The sequence below is a fragment of the Falco naumanni genome, chromosome 7 (genome assembly GCF_017639655.2).
Source record: "Falco naumanni isolate bFalNau1 chromosome 7, bFalNau1.pat, whole genome shotgun sequence".
NCBI classification, from domain to species: domain Eukaryota; kingdom Metazoa; phylum Chordata; class Aves; order Falconiformes; family Falconidae; genus Falco; species Falco naumanni.
The window spans coordinates 10,237,737-10,252,955 of record NC_054060.1 but is presented as its reverse complement, the minus strand read 5'-3'; the positions used below and the strand labels follow the sequence as shown (position 1 = coordinate 10,252,955).

The 15,219-nt window shown below is 46.6% G+C and overlaps 1 protein-coding gene across 1 annotated transcript in view; it reads left to right on the top strand.

The window, feature by feature from the left end:
- SLCO3A1 (solute carrier organic anion transporter family member 3A1) overlaps nucleotides 1-15,219 on the top strand; it is a 144,672-nt gene that overhangs the window by 113,822 nt on the left and 15,631 nt on the right. Inside the window, exons 3-6 of the mRNA XM_040601820.1 lie at nucleotides 851-949; nucleotides 3,918-4,181; nucleotides 12,440-12,604; nucleotides 14,586-14,784. Of these exons, the coding sequence (XP_040457754.1) occupies nucleotides 851-949; nucleotides 3,918-4,181; nucleotides 12,440-12,604; nucleotides 14,586-14,784 (727 nt within the window). The remainder of the gene's footprint in view (nucleotides 1-850; nucleotides 950-3,917; nucleotides 4,182-12,439; nucleotides 12,605-14,585; nucleotides 14,785-15,219) is intronic.

Genomic DNA, 15,219 nt, shown 5'->3' with positions numbered 1-15,219 from the left:
GTTTTCTGTACCAAACATGAAGGTACCAAATATGTTTCTTGTTGTCTAATTTACAAATGTTTTTCTGTTATCTTTACTACTACTTTTTCTGGACTATCCTTGTGTCTCCCTGCCTTTCTGCTCTGGATAATTGAGAGTTGGCGGTGTTCTGTAGTCTTCCTGTTTCAGGGCCAAAATGGGAGTGAGAATAAATGCATCTAAATATTGTATTGAAGCAAATAAGTACTTTACTCACAATAGCTCTTCACCTGGCATTACACTGGCAATTTCGTGCAGGTTTTGCAGGAGGAATGAGCAGATGTGAGAGGCTGGAAGAGCCATGCGCCTTGGGGAAAATTTGCCGTCTGGGTACAATGGAGAAAAGGACTTCACAGATTTGGAAGCATGCTCCTACTTCTGTAAAAGAACTTTATCCAGCAGCCTGTGACAGTGCTGCGTTTTATAGATTTGCTGGCCCTAAATTCTGAAAATATCTCTGTCTACCAGGAGTTTAGCTGGAGATGGCAAAGGTCAAGACTACACAGTGGGGAGAAGGCAGGTCTGCTTTACTTTGTGCTTTCGAGTAAGACATCTTTTAGAGCAGCCAGCTGACCAAACACAGTATACGTCCACAGTCTTCTCAGCTCAGTAGAAATCCTTCAGCGTTATCACAGTTCCATTTGTTCTTTTCCATGAAGAGATATAGAAAAGCAAAAAACATTTAGGGTGCTCTTTTGCCTGAAGCATTCAACACAGAAACATAGCCCTATCTGTTTGGCATCAGTATAGCATCTTGCAGGAGAGAAGCAGAACAAATTGCAATGAATAACCTGAACCTAGTACTAATTTTCTCTTTTCTTTCTCCTTGTAGGGATCCTGTTTACGATGCTGGTATTTGGACCAGCCTGTGGATTTATCTTGGGCTCCTTCTGTACCAAAATCTATGTGGATGCTGTCTTCATTGACACAAGTAAGGAGAACTGGGGTTTCTTTTCAAATCAAATATGCTAATGTTGTATCAGCAGGACAAAAATGTTGATGCTCCCAAGCAGGAAACTGCTTCTCATTCCATCTTGAGTGCCTCTTGCACCTATGGGAGTCACTTTTAGAGGGGTTTTATGATTGGGATTCAAAAGTTTTCAACTCTGTCCCCATAGATAACAGATTTGTAGTAGCTAAAATTTCTTCCATCCATGGGCTTTTCTCCTGTGAGATGAGTTTCAGCCCAGCTGTTGGATGATGCCTTAAAATACCACTGTGGCAGGACACAGGGGCTAGCCATGGACATAGTCTTGCCGGGGAGGCTGTTCCAGAGAGAGCTGCCGTCCCCAGGACCTGGGAGGACTGTGCAGGGTCTCTGATGGAACACACCAGTAAGACCCATGCCCGGCACCTTCTGCGAATGACCCAGTTTGGATGGACAGGTTCAGTCCCACAGCATTATTGCTTTTTCCCAAAGCAGTGCTAATTATTGCTCACCCTGAATTTGCACTTGGGTTCAAGCAAATCGTTTGCAAGTTGTCTTTAGAGAAAAACGTACAAATTCTTTGCTTTTATTGCTACCCGCACTATGTACTCTTTGCCATTAGAGGGCAATGTGTAACAGGCTGTCACCCACTGCTCCCCAAGCCCTTTGCCTGGAGACTGCAAACCTGGTGCTTCGTTCTTTTCCCGTAGCTGTTCAGATGCTTTTTCTACAGTTCTTAGCTCTGTCTGATCCCACAGGTTCTTGTCCTGCCGCAAGGGTGTTCTCCCCTTTCAGGGTGCGTTGCAGTTCTATGATGTGGCAAATACACCTTTCACAGCATGCGTTTGGATGGAGTTGAACCTTGCTGGACTCAGAACAGAATTGTGCAAATCTAAGAGTGCTACTGCCTTCTCTTTGTCTTGTATGCACGTGGCAGCTGAAGAAATCTAGATAATACCAAGCAAGCAGGAAATAATTATTATTTTTGATGGCTGAGACTTTCAGCTGCAGCTTGGTCAAACACCACATGGCCCCTTTTCATTCTTCGACTTTAGCAAAGATACACCAAAGACTTGCTTGGTTCTGGAGGCAGAGGAACTGGTTTTAACCCTGTTATATATTTGACCATTAAGTATAATTTACTCCAAAATATGAATGTGCAGAAGAAGATATTTCTTCTCTCTAGTAGGTGAAGCTGTGGAACCCCTCGCCATAGAGTGTTAGAAGTCTACAAATGGGTTCAGAAACAATTGGATTAGTTTAGAGAAGAAAAAATGAACATGACACCAAATCTAACTTAGAAAGTCCCTGAGCCACAAATCGCAAGAATAATATCAGGTATATGTTGACTTTATTCTTGTGGGCTTTCTGGGCATCTGTGGCTAGTAACCATTAGAGGCAAGATGCTGGACTAGTTAAAAAGTTAATTTGATGTGATCTGGCCATTTTTAACATAAGCTTTATATTTACAGCTCAAAAAGACCCGGGCAAATACAGAGCCACTGAGGAGAATGGTGGAGCGTTATTATTGAGAAGCCTGGAGGGACTGTGGCTCAGCAGCTTATAGGGAGGGTATAGTGCTTTCCAGATGCAGGTCCAACTGGCTTTGGCCATGGTCCATCGCTGTCATGCAAAGACTGGGGCACACATGGCCTCTGTCTATTTTTGGATAGGAAAAAGTTTTCTTGTTGCAGCAGGCTCTGCCTTGCAGCTTCGGGGTCGCACGAGGAGACTGAGCTCCAGAGGGCTGAGCCCTGTCCTGCTCCCTGTTTCAGGTAGGAGATGTGGGATGCCAGGACACACTGCTGCGCTGCCCTCCGTACAGGACCTGTTTTAGGAAGGGGATATGAAGAAGACCTTGGTTCAGATGGCTCTTCACATGGCTGTGTTCCCAAGAACCTGAAAAAAATGCACTTCAGGCAGGATGAAATAACAGCAGAAGAATCCTGTCCCTCTAGAATGCTATTTTTCAAGCTTCGTATATGTTTGAGAGCTAATTTGAGTTATTTTCCCCAAGGAGAAAAGAGTTTCCTTCCGTCTGTGCTTGAGAGACAGCTTGATTGCCTCACTTGAGACAGATTTTTCAGAGCAGTGGTAACCAGACATCGTGAACGGAGGAGTTTGTTATTCCAGCCATGCGGACCCAGGTCTCCACTGGGAGTCAACTTCAGCACCGGGCACCCTCCGTCAGCTTGTAGAGTGGCTGTGGCAGCGAGATGGCTGTTAGGAATACAGCTTTTTCTCTCCTTCAGCTTGTTTTTATTCCACCAGACTGACTCCAGAGCCTCTTTTTTCCTTATCTCTGCTGAGTGATGACCTACAGGATACTCCTGCCTTTTACTTCACTTTTCTGCATTTTCTGATGATTTCTCTACCTTTCTGAGCCCATTTGATACAGTGGGTGCGTTTCTTTTCCAATAGTTCAGACTGTTTCACCCTCCACACAGTCACAGGTGCCCATAAAGCCCAAATGCCCATCTCTCCTTTGCTGAAAAGGGCTGTGAAGTCAAAGCAGGGAGAGCATTGACCTACTGGAAAAAAGGATAAGCCAGGACGGAGATGCAGTGTCCTTGTCTGTGCTGCTGCTTCTCTGTGCAGGTCTTTGTGCCAGTAGGTATGTCAGCTGTGCACATTAGACACACTGGGATAGTGATGTCCAAAACCTCGGTGCCAGCACAGGGACACTGACTGGTATATGACAGCTTCCTAGAACTGGCGGAGCCAGAAACACTGGAGAGAAGCTCTTGATTACAGGGTGTTGCAGAACTGGATGTACCATCTAGATAGGCAAGGTGGTGAGTCCTCTTGGATGAGGGGTGTGGGATGCCCTGTGGGTCCCAACTTTGTGTCTGGGAGCCCATCATCACCCAACAAAACCCCCAACAACCATCTTCCTGCCTACAAGAGCGTTAACACTGTTGTCTTCCCCTCCGTACAGCCAAGTCACTGACGTGTGTGTGTCCCATTGCAGGTAAGCTGGACATAACCCCAGATGACCCTCGGTGGATTGGTGCATGGTGGGGAGGCTTCCTGCTGTGTGGTGCCTTACTCTTCTTCTCGTCCCTGCCGATGTTCGGGTTCCCGCAGTCCTTGCCCCCGCGGCCGGAGCACGCTGGGGAGAGCGCGCAGGCCATGCTTCCCGAGAGGGAATATGAGAGACCCAAGCCAAGCAACGGGGTCCTGCGGCACGCGCTGGACGGGGAGAGTAGCACGACCTGCCTTCAGCAGCTGCGAGGTGAGGCACTGGCTCTTGTCACGTTTTCTGTGAGAGTCAGCAGCTGGTTGGATTTATAATTGGTCTCTGATTTGGGCTATCTACCTCTACCTCCAAGAAAATCCCAAAAAAACCCTCAGCGTCCTGAAAATTCGAGTCCCTAGCTTCTAATTATCTCTGGCATTGTCCTCATTTTAAAGAGAGACTGTTCCACTTGAAAGGTTTGGGTGGTTTTTTTTAAACTACAAAGCTTCAGAAATGCATGATAGTCCTGCAGAGTTGATAAAAAAAAATGAAGGGGAACATAGTTGCCAGGGCAATTTGTGAACTTCTCTCCAGTCTACTGTCCTGCTCCTCTCTGCCTCCCAAAACAAAGAACGAGCCAGCAAGGGCGGTTAAAAGAAACTGGGAGCTTGCAGCATCTGAGCTGCAGCTTAGTGCAATCCCAGATACAAAGCAATGAGTGCTGGACACCACCACAGCTCTTAAACTGGGATGGAGAGGAGGTAGATACCAGCCCAGAACAGCAGCAACGTGGCAGGGCAGAGCATGGCTTGCAGCACATTAGAGTAGAAAACACCACATCATGTTCTGCAGTGTTGGAAATGGACCTGGCTCTAATTAAGGTTATCTAAGCATCCACCATTTCGTGGGAGAGCGTGGGCAGATATCCTTCCTGTAGGCTGCACTGGAAAATCCTTCTTCTGAGAAGGTGGTCCTGGAGCACTGGTGGTTGCTGCCCACTCTCTGGCACTGTGGCAGAGCAGGTTTCGTTACTGCCTAGTGCATTTAGGTAAGTGGGAACAAAATCACTTACTCCCTGTGCAGTCGCCTTAATTGGGAATTGAATGAGGTGCGGGTGGGAAGGAAAAAGAGACTTGGGGAGGAAAAAGTGTTTTCTTAAATGCAAAAAGGCCGTGAATAGTTGGTGTGGTTGTTCATTAAGGGAAGGTCAAAGAGGTGAAATTTTGACTTGATGAGACAATTCAGAAGAAAGGTGAAGGGATAAATAGTTTGACAATTTGTCTGTAAAATTAATTTCTTCATCCTTGTTGCAAGGATTTTCTCACGTTTGAGGAATGGGCTTTTCCCATGGTACGTCCATCTGGATAATTCTGTGGTTTTTGTTGTGCACATCTGCTTCTGGCCACTGAGTTTTTTGAATGGGCGCTGAAAATTTTTGCAGGTTTTCATATAGAAAAATGAAAGAATACAGCACGTCCTTGCTGCATGGAGGGGCAGCAGTTCTGCCCAAGGATGGTGCAGAGCAAGCTGAGCTTCTTGCCCACAGGGAGGCCATGGGGTGATTTCTATAGCATCTGTTGCTCATTGAAGTAGAGAAATTAAACTGCCACATCCATACGCTTCAAAGTATTGAATACATCAGGAGGCACCGCAGTCTTCCACGTTAACCTTTTCATTGCAGGTAACCCCATTTCGGATCAGTCAGTATTCCAGAATTCTCTTTGTAGATGGACTTTTAAATACAATTTACATCACATCAAATAAGACAGGGGATGACCTTTTTATTTATGCCTTTGAGTCTGTCACAGACGACACAATGTTGGTAGCTGACATCTCCTTTCAAGTCCCTTGCCACTATTGTCACAGTCAGAATGTGGTCAAGAGTCATGTTTGCTAAAGTGCCTGCCTGGAGATGTTCAGACAGGTACCGCAAGGGAAGGCAAACGTGCCTCACTCATTCCTCATGAGCAGTGTTTAAGGTGATGGGTTGAATCTTGCTGTGTATATACGTTATTTTGCCAGCAGCTGAAACATATATGCATTCCTATGTGGCAGGACCTAGTATTCTCAATCTGTTTGTTGATTGTACAGTTTCCTTTGGGGAAAGTTAGATTGCCTTTTTCCTAGGACAAAAAGGACTGGTAGTTATATACAAAGGTTAAAATATATATGTGCATGCACAGTTGTGTCTTCTGTTGTATTATGGGCTCTAGGCTTGGATTTGCATGTATTTGTGAAGCTAAATAGCAGATATGTATCTGTACGGGGGGTGGGGGTGGAAATGCTCACGGGTTTGTACGGCTATCATGCTGACTCCTTTTCAGCGAGTGTTGTCTCTGCAGCTCAGTCCTGGGCAGGCGCGTGCCGGCTGTAAGTCTGTGTCTGCATGGAGGTGTGGATGGTCCATATCTCACGCACAGTGCAGGGAGGAAGAGTTGTTTTGTTTCTCTGGGCTGATTGCACAAACACACTTGGCATCGACAGCATCCTTAGAGGCTGAACTGAGGCTCCTTTTTGCCTGTTGAAGGGGTTTCATTTTACTCTTGGTTTTGGTTTTGGGTTTTTTTTGGTTTGTTTGGTTTTTTTGCAAACCTTGCGGTGACTGCCGCAAGTGAGTGGACATGGCAGGAGCAGAAGCGGGGCGTTGTCAGCTGGGGACATGCTCCCAGCTGGGTCACAGCTGTCCGCTAGTGACATGGCGTGGCTGGCACGTAGGAGGATGCTCGATACGCTACAAGATCTGCTGAAAGACAGTGAGATGCAGGGTTGCGTGAGATTCCTTGGCTTTCTCTAGCCTTAGCACACAGAAAAGCTGGCACTAATATAAAAGCAACCTGCTCAAAGCGTCAAAGTGTTTTACATCTCTGTCAAGGTCTGAACAGGAGGAAGGGCCCAGCTTTTGGGAAGTCATGACATCTTTTCCTGTGGGATATTTTCATACCAGGAAAAGAAGCATCCTTAGGAGGAACTTCAAACTCTGAACAGAAACCATGCCTTTGAATAGCACAAGGTGAAGAGGGAGTCAAAGGCAGCAGAGGCGGTGGGTGGCTGCCACAGCAGCTCTGCACAGGGGCATGGTGGCTCATGCAAGAAGGCTATGGGGCAGTCCTGGGAGGTGCTTGTCATTGCTTAACTGACATATGAATGCTGCACAGCTTTACCTGATTAGTATTTCAGTTAAGCAATGCAAATCCATTTGGGAGCGTGTGGAAGTGAAGGATTAATAGCAGGGGGAGGATGGATAAATGCTGCCATTGCTCTTTGCTCTCAGCTGGCAGACTGGCAGGGTTGTTCCAGCCCTGTGCTCTCCGTATGGTCCGTGAAAGCACTTCAGGCATGGGCTGCAGCAGTCCTTACTGTCCTGGGGGCAAAGCTTTGCTTTCCTACCTCTGATCTGCCTTGGGGACCTCTCTGCTATTCGGGACCAGAGATGATGCTCAGCTGTGTCAGGGCACCTGTGCCTTCTGCTCCTGTCTGTCCAGCATCTGCCCTCACTTGGTGTTAACACGCTGCCTCTAACCCACCACCTGCTCCAGGACGTGCTTGGAAATACTTTATTAAAATCTTTCTTTATATTTTAATACAGAAATGGCACTGAATTGAGTGGTCAGTTCTGACGAAAATTGGTTTCAGAATGCTTCTTTGGCTTTATCTTTAACACCCCTGGAACATTCTGCTCTAAGTGCATTTTGTTTTTCAGTGATTTAAACCAGAAATTCATTACATTCTCCTGTCTGTCTAGCAAGAGAGATTAAAAACCTAAAAGGATTTAAAATGATACAGAATCCTTCAGGTTTGGAGAGAGGAGCTCATTCACGAGGAATTAGAAGAAAACTCACTGTGGAATTAAATGAATTTCAAAACTGCAAATTCCCTAGATTTGGAAACATTTTGGTTTCTGTCCAGCTTCATTTCCAAGAGCGTAGGAGAGCTGGGATGTACAGCTGACAGCTGTCTTGTCTTCTGTTCGGTTCCTTCCTGCTCTGTGTACCAATCTGCTGAATACCTAGAGAGGGAGCTGGTCTGAATCCTGGATTTCTCTCCCCAAAAGAGCTCTCTGGGAGCAGGCATGTAGCACTGGGCCAGAAGCTTCCAGCTGTGCAGGGGGGGTCCTGGGCTGGGAGAGCCTGTAGTTCTTGGTGGGAGTTCATAGGACTGAGCAGGATTAATGGCCAACACAGTTTTAAATGCATGACTCTAACGAGTGATTATGACAACCTTCTGGAGAGGACTCCATCTGTACCTTCATACATGGCCAGAGTGGTGAGTCTTTGGCCCAGATCTAGACAAGTACTGAGACCTTAATACCCTTTTGGATTTGGGTCTTGGCTCCATACCAACATCTAGAAGGCTTGCTTTTAGAAAGCAAGTGAAATTCTAACCTTAGGTAGGGGAACAGCGGGTGATAATAGAAGGCCCCACATCAGATCTTGTTAGTCTTCGAGTTTCCTTTGCTGGGATTTTATGAGGGTACAGGCTTTGTTGGCAGGTTCCTTTTGGCTGTTTCAAAGCCAACATCCTTGTTGTCAGAAGCTTTTAGTAGTGCAGAAGGGCCTTCAGCCTGTGCACTTTGGGGCAGAAGCTGAGCAGCAGCTGAGGCCAGGGAGAGTGTGTCTGTCTTTGTCTCTGCAAAGATACTGTGCCTTGCTGTGACCTCCATGACACGAGTGAGGGAGGTTTGTGTCCCCCTCTGAAGCTGAGCAAAGGTGGTTGCTGAAGGCAAGGTGATAGACTAGAAGGACCTGCTATCCGTGTATGAGAACGTTACTGTTGCTTCAAGCGTCTATCTGTCAATAAGCCTCTGACATAGGTGTCATCCTTTTCCTTCACATCCTTTGTGATACTAATTTTGCCAAGGCCACGTGGACTTTGGCATATTAAACTCACCTGACATACCTTCAGCACTCTTGCCTTACTCCGTCGTCTCTTTTATAGGAGCTGCCTCTTTTCAGGAGGTATTTTCTTCTTGTTGCCTGCACTGTTTTCTTCATCCCTTATTCCTCAAGCCAGGTGGAGATTTTGCCTTTTGTTTCCTGTTGGGATCCGAGGCTTGCTGCCTACGTTGCTATTAGAAAGTAGCATTTTGGCTCAACATACATTTTGCCTTTCCCTTGCCACACTGTCCTAGGTGGACTGGGCTGTAAACCTCCCTCTAATTTATTACTTTGCTTTCTGTGTTCCTCATCTTTACTGCAAATTGAAAACATGTCTCTGTAGGGTGCTCCAACTGGAAAAAGGGGCCCTGGTGATTGTAATGTTCCAAACAATTCATTTCAAGCACCAACGTGATGATTATAGTTTGTCGTTTCTGGAGAGTAGTTAAACCTCATGTAATGAGGTTGCCAATTATCCCTGGTACTCCCTGATGTTTAGTGACAAATCAAAGCTACTTGGTGTACATAAGTGTGTTTGCCTGTCCAGCCCGTGGCCTGTCACCCACAGCTGGCCCCACAGCAGGAGATAGCGAGGATGCTTCATGCCTTGGCATGGGTGTTGCTTGTGGTGTTAAAAGATGAGAAGTCAAGGGATTGCCAGGGGTGTTGGAGAGCTTTGGGACATTCTCCTTGGGTCCCTTCCAATCTATGGATGATCCTGTGACCAACACTGCATGTGGATGGTCTGAAGAGTTGGGGTTTAAGTACTTCAGTGAAAAGAGGCTGAGATTTCTTGTTCTTGGAGTATCTTGCCATGGCAATGAGAATCGCTTTTCTGCCATTGTTTCTGTAGTGTGTTGGGTGCGTTGGGAGAAGAATGTTAAATGAGCTGGTCTTTTTGAGCATGGGAGGGTGAGTCTTTCTGTGCTGTGTCTGATACAGCTCATGGGTTCTCCAAGAGGACTTTTGAGACTCTTTCCCTTTCCCCATTTGGTGAATGGGCTTCAACCTCAGATTTACAGCAACAAAGTGCTGCTACAAAGTGTTCAGCTAACCTCTGGGCCAACAAGGTGCAAAGTAACATTTATTATTACTTTTGCTGGGCTCAGCTCCCGTGAAGAAGTGCTGTCCTTAGCTGTTCTGTTCCCCAGGGCTTTACTGTCCCCCATCAGACATTTTCCATTTCCCCTTCTCACCCAGGACCATCTGCCAGGCAGCTGAATGCACATCACTCTAGCCTATTAAGAGATGTTTAAACTTCATTGCTGACTTTTAATCTTGTTCCCAGAGGTATTTCACCCCAAGAACTGAGACAGATAAGGCAGCAACAGGTGTCAAATGATTCATCTTAATGGGCGGCAGTAGCAAGATGAAAGGATGTTCATTTCTATGGGGAGCATCCTGTCATTTCCCGTAGGAAGTGAAAGGGAACAGGCTGGTCCTGGCTGAGGAGATGTTGGAGGCTGCCAGGCATTGCTGGCATCGCCTCTGCACTCGGTGCACTAGGTTTTGTGTTAATACCCTCCAGCTGTTAGAGAGCCCTGTTGCAGTAAACAGTGGTCAGACATAAAGTGAAGGACAGAATCTGTCCCAGAAGACACACACGCAAGGAGGAGAAGCAGTGATGAAGTGATGGCACTTGTCGCCCAACACTGCCAGGCAAGGCAATCACAAGGGCCTCCTCTCTTGTGTGAGGTGGTGCAATAACTCTGCAAAACTTTTGCTGTCCACCCCCAAGTACGAAGGGTGGATTTTGACCTTGGTAATGCATGATGATTGGGTACCAGCCTTGCCAAATTCAGAAATAAATGTCCATGCTCTTTAACTCCCTCCTGCAAAAGACAGGCCGTCGTTGTTATTATTTGGTGGATGAAGTTAAAGGTAGACCTTTGTGTCTTTGCATTTGAGTTGGCACAAAGCTACATCTCGAGGAATCCATTAATCTTGAACAAACTGAACTCCAGGGGCACAGCAGGCATTAATACCTTAAATACAGCTTTTCAAGTTCAGCACTGCCAAGTCCACCTTTGCATTTTCCTTCCTTTTCCTGGCAAGAAGGAGAAATTCTGTAGGTGGCCACCAAAGAACTGAAGGAGGCAGCAGGTAGCTTCTGAGATCTATCCACATCTGAATCCTCCCACCCCCGTTTCTCCCTCCCAGTACTTTTTTCCTTTTTTTTTCTTTTCCCCCTGTTCTACTAAAGAATACTGTGCCTCCTGCACCTTCATTATGTTCAGCAAATCCTCAGGAATCAAGAATTTTATACAGCGTGAAAAAAAAACTGTGATTTAAAGAGACCAGGAACTGTGGAATGGCCCTATCCAAAAAGGTTAGATCAAACCTAATTATAACCCTCCTGCCCCCTGCCCAAGAAAGAACCAAGGGGGACCAAGGAGAGCCTTGACAAAGAGCTGTGCATTCATTTGCTGAGGCCAGTGCAATTAGATTTTGCACCAAAAAAAAGCCCTAAGGGAAAACAGAAGCCAACACCAGAGAAAACTATCATCTGCCAGACCCTGGTACACTATAGGGGTTGTGGGGGATGGATTTTCAAAATGCAAATAGGGGTCCGTTGAGGCTTCACTACACTTCAGCGAGGTAATTTTCAAACTTAATGATTTTCACATTTAATTCAGGGAGAAATTAGTCATCAGGTATTGAGACAAAGCAAGGCTGTCTTCTGTACTGGGATGCTCTTCAAGCTGTGTTATCTCGGCAATAATTAAAATGTTCGCTGAAGTAGAAAATGTGCTATCTGATTCATTAGTCAGATTTTCCTTTGTAAGGTAACTCATGTTTGCTTATCGGAAATGGAGGCAGGCTTGGAGAAGAGGACTCTGGACGCTAATGATTCGGGGCAGGGGGAAGGAGCCAATGGTTCATGAAACTAAAGCAAGTGTGCATGCATCTTACACAGTGAATACGTCCTCTTTCACCCTTGCAACCACCACAACTGGTAGGGTCTGCATGGAAGGTGTTGCTTGGCTGGTGAAGCTCTGGGTTATACGGAGGATACACGGGCTAGCGTGCCTGTCCCAGTCATAAAGTCCCTTATGCCCATGGGTGGCCGTGGCCCCAGGCTAAGCAGGAGCATTTCAGGTTGCACCCAGATGTGCTACATGAAGGTGTCCCTCAGCAAGTGAGCCAGTGTTACATGGGAATATGATACAAATCTGGATGGCAGGAGAAGGAAAGGCCAAGTGTGAGCTGGGTTAGCTTGTGTCTGAAAGCTTACAAGAATCTGCGTGGTGCTGAGTACAGCACTGGTGACGCCCACTGGCTGATTTAGCGTTTTTCATGGGGAGCAGATAGGGAAAGGAGGAGGAAGAGAACACTAGGCTTTGATGGACTTCCCTGGGGGGGGAACAAAAGCAGTATTGGAAAACATTCATCCTTCAAAATTTCAAAATCATCTGTAAGATGTAAACATAACAACAGGTGACTTCTTTTTGCACTCCCCTGGTATCTGAATCTGTAGATGACACCATTTTGGTGTTTCACTTTGTTCTGGTGTTGCTGCTTTCAATGAGCTTGTCTGTGCAGAACAGAAAATTACTCCAGGTTTAAGTGAGTTTGTCCTGCAGGAGAGCAGCAAGGCACCTCTAGCACCTCAAGCAGAGCCTACACAAAAAACACTTTTCCCTTTTTCTTCTTTTCTAGTGATCCCCAAAGTAACTAAGCACTTGCTCTCCAATCCCGTCTTCACCTGTATCATCCTGGCAGCCTGCATGGAGATCGCGGTGGTGGCCGGCTTCGCCGCCTTCCTGGGAAAGTACCTGGAGCAGCAGTTCAACCTCACCACCTCATCTGCCAACCAGCTCCTGGGTGAGTAACCACAGGGGCCATCAAATCTTCTGCATCAAAAGGCATTTAAAGGTGTTCAGCGTGGCTGGTTACCTCAACCTGTCTCACTGGTTAGACTGTCCAAAAAGTGACTTGCCCAATGTCTAGAAATGTGTCCCTAAGTGGTAGGACAGGGCTCCAGCTGTACCTTGCCTGCAGGGGCCAGAGCAGACCTCCAGCATCCTTCCTCCTCGACTGCACTCTCCACCGCAGCCCACTGCAGTCACTTCCCCTGTAGCCAAGCCCCTTGTGTGAGAAGTGGTATGATACAGCCAGCGTATGAAGGTCTGTGGTGGCCCTGAAGTGCAGCAGAAATCCCAACCAAACCGGGCCATTTGGTTGCCCAAGACTGCAGTGGCTTGCTGAGCGACAGGGCTGCCCAGCAAACTGCTTGTCTTGTGGTTTAGGTATCACAGAATTCTCCAGCCCATCTCCATCTGGGTTAGGAAGCCCAGTTTCTCCTGCTAGTCCCTCCATTCCCCTTGGAGTGGAAGTGGTGGGAATGCAATCAGCAGTTTGAATACTCAAGCTGTTACAGGTTAGTTGTCTTTCAAATGCCCTTTCTCTCTGACCATGCTATGCTGCTGCAGTTTCTCATACATGTATTTCTCAATATTCACTCATTCTCTGTCAGGATACTGATGCACACACAGGATCTTAATTTGTTTTCTCCTGCTGCTCATTCCTAAGCAGGCCCAGTGATCTGTTTACGACAGCCGTTCTCTCAGCAGCACCCAGTTAAGATATCTACAGGTTGATCTTGGATGATGATCTACAACTACAGCTCGCCAGATGGGCAGCTGGCAGTGATCCGTCAAAAACGGGAACATCATGAAATGGGTGGATCTTAATACCAAAATGAGGGGCTTGCAAGCTGGTCTCCTGACAGTTAATTTTCCCATTGAACTCATTGATACCTTCTGGTTTGGGCCTGGTTTTCCAAAAGAAACAATCCCCTGCAGTCAATCTTGCCTTGTCTGGCAACATAGGAACTCACTGCTGAATTTTGGTTGGATATGACAGAAGGCCAGAGGTCTCAAAGATGTTAGGCTCTTCCATCTTTCCTGAAAATTAAAGCCTTGACAAAGGAAAGCAATTTCACTGTTGACCCACTGGGAGAAGGAAAACCACTATACTGTTTGGTGGGAGATGCCTGGCCAGTGAACATGTCAGTACAGCTGGATGGTCAGCAAGGAGGGAATCACTTATGAGCCAGAGCACGTCCTGCTTCGGACCTAGCAGTGGGAAAGGAGACTTTGATACATCCGTAGTCCTCACAACAACTTGTTTAATTTAAACAAAGTTGCTACCAGATTTCCCACGTGGTATTTATGGGGGTCCAGAAATGCCAGGATTTGGATGCACTTCTAAGCTTAGCCCAGGTAGGTAAAGTCTGGAGTATAACTGGCAGCAAAGGGATAAGAGTTAACCCAGACAAGCTTAGTGTGATGATGACTTTCTGTGCCTGGAAAGTTAATCACTTCTGGCAGTGATTTTGCATCTCACAGTTTAAGAAGATTCTTTAAAGAAGACTTCATATTTTCAAATGCAACTATTGCCTAATCTTTGAAGATCAGGCTGCTGTGAAGTATACCAAGCAGGGCTCATTCAAAGCCTCTAGACACCTCAGAAAATTCTTAACTTTGTCTGCCAGCTGTTGCAGGAAGCATTAGAGATGCTGCTGCTTAGGTTAAGGTGAGCCATCCTCAGCAATTTTGGCATCTCCCCCCAGTATTGACAAGAACTGGAAGAAGATTCCAGTTCCTCTGTGCAAGGCAGCATACACATTTGCATCCATTTCTCTCTTTTTGGGCAACTCCAGCTTGGTGCTACTCCAGCGGTTGGTCATTGCAAGTTTTCCCCATGCTAGTGCACAGATGTCTGCTGGAAAGTAAAAAGCTGTAATAGTGTGGTTCACTGAGCCTTGCTCACGCTTCTGGCTAACTGATCTTTCTTCTTGCAGGAATGACAGCAATCCCATGTGCGTGTCTGGGCATATTCCTGGGTGGCCTCTTGGTGAAGAAGCTCAGCCTGTCTGCTCTGGGAGCCATCAGGATGGCCATGCTGGTGAACCTGGTGTCCACAGCTTGCTACGTGTCTTTCCTGTTCCTGGGATGTGACACAGGACCTGTGGCAGGGGTTACTGTTCCCTATGGAAACAAGTGAGTCCGCAGAGAGTTTCAAGGTCTCACACAGCCTTACCAGCATAAATGCCATGTTACTGTCCTTAACAGGCAGCCTTCAGGCAGCACTGGCCCTTAGACAACCATATAGAGCCAGCATATAAAGGCAGTGTCATACAGGGCTCTGAGTTTGGAATGTTTTCATGCCACTTGTCACTGTGCGAGTTGAGTACCTGCAGCTAACAACAGCGTTACTGCATTGGTCAAACTGAATTGAAAGGTGCCAGACTTGATTCTGCACCTATGACCAGCTACATAGAATTGGGTCCAGTACACCATCTGGTTTCTCCTGGCAGCAAAGGACATGCACTGCTTTGTACATTTGTTTAAGTGCCTGAGGGGAATTTGTAGAACCAGGTTTTAGATGCCTGGAAATTCAGATACGGTGAGGGAAGAGTATGTACGGCTCCAGGC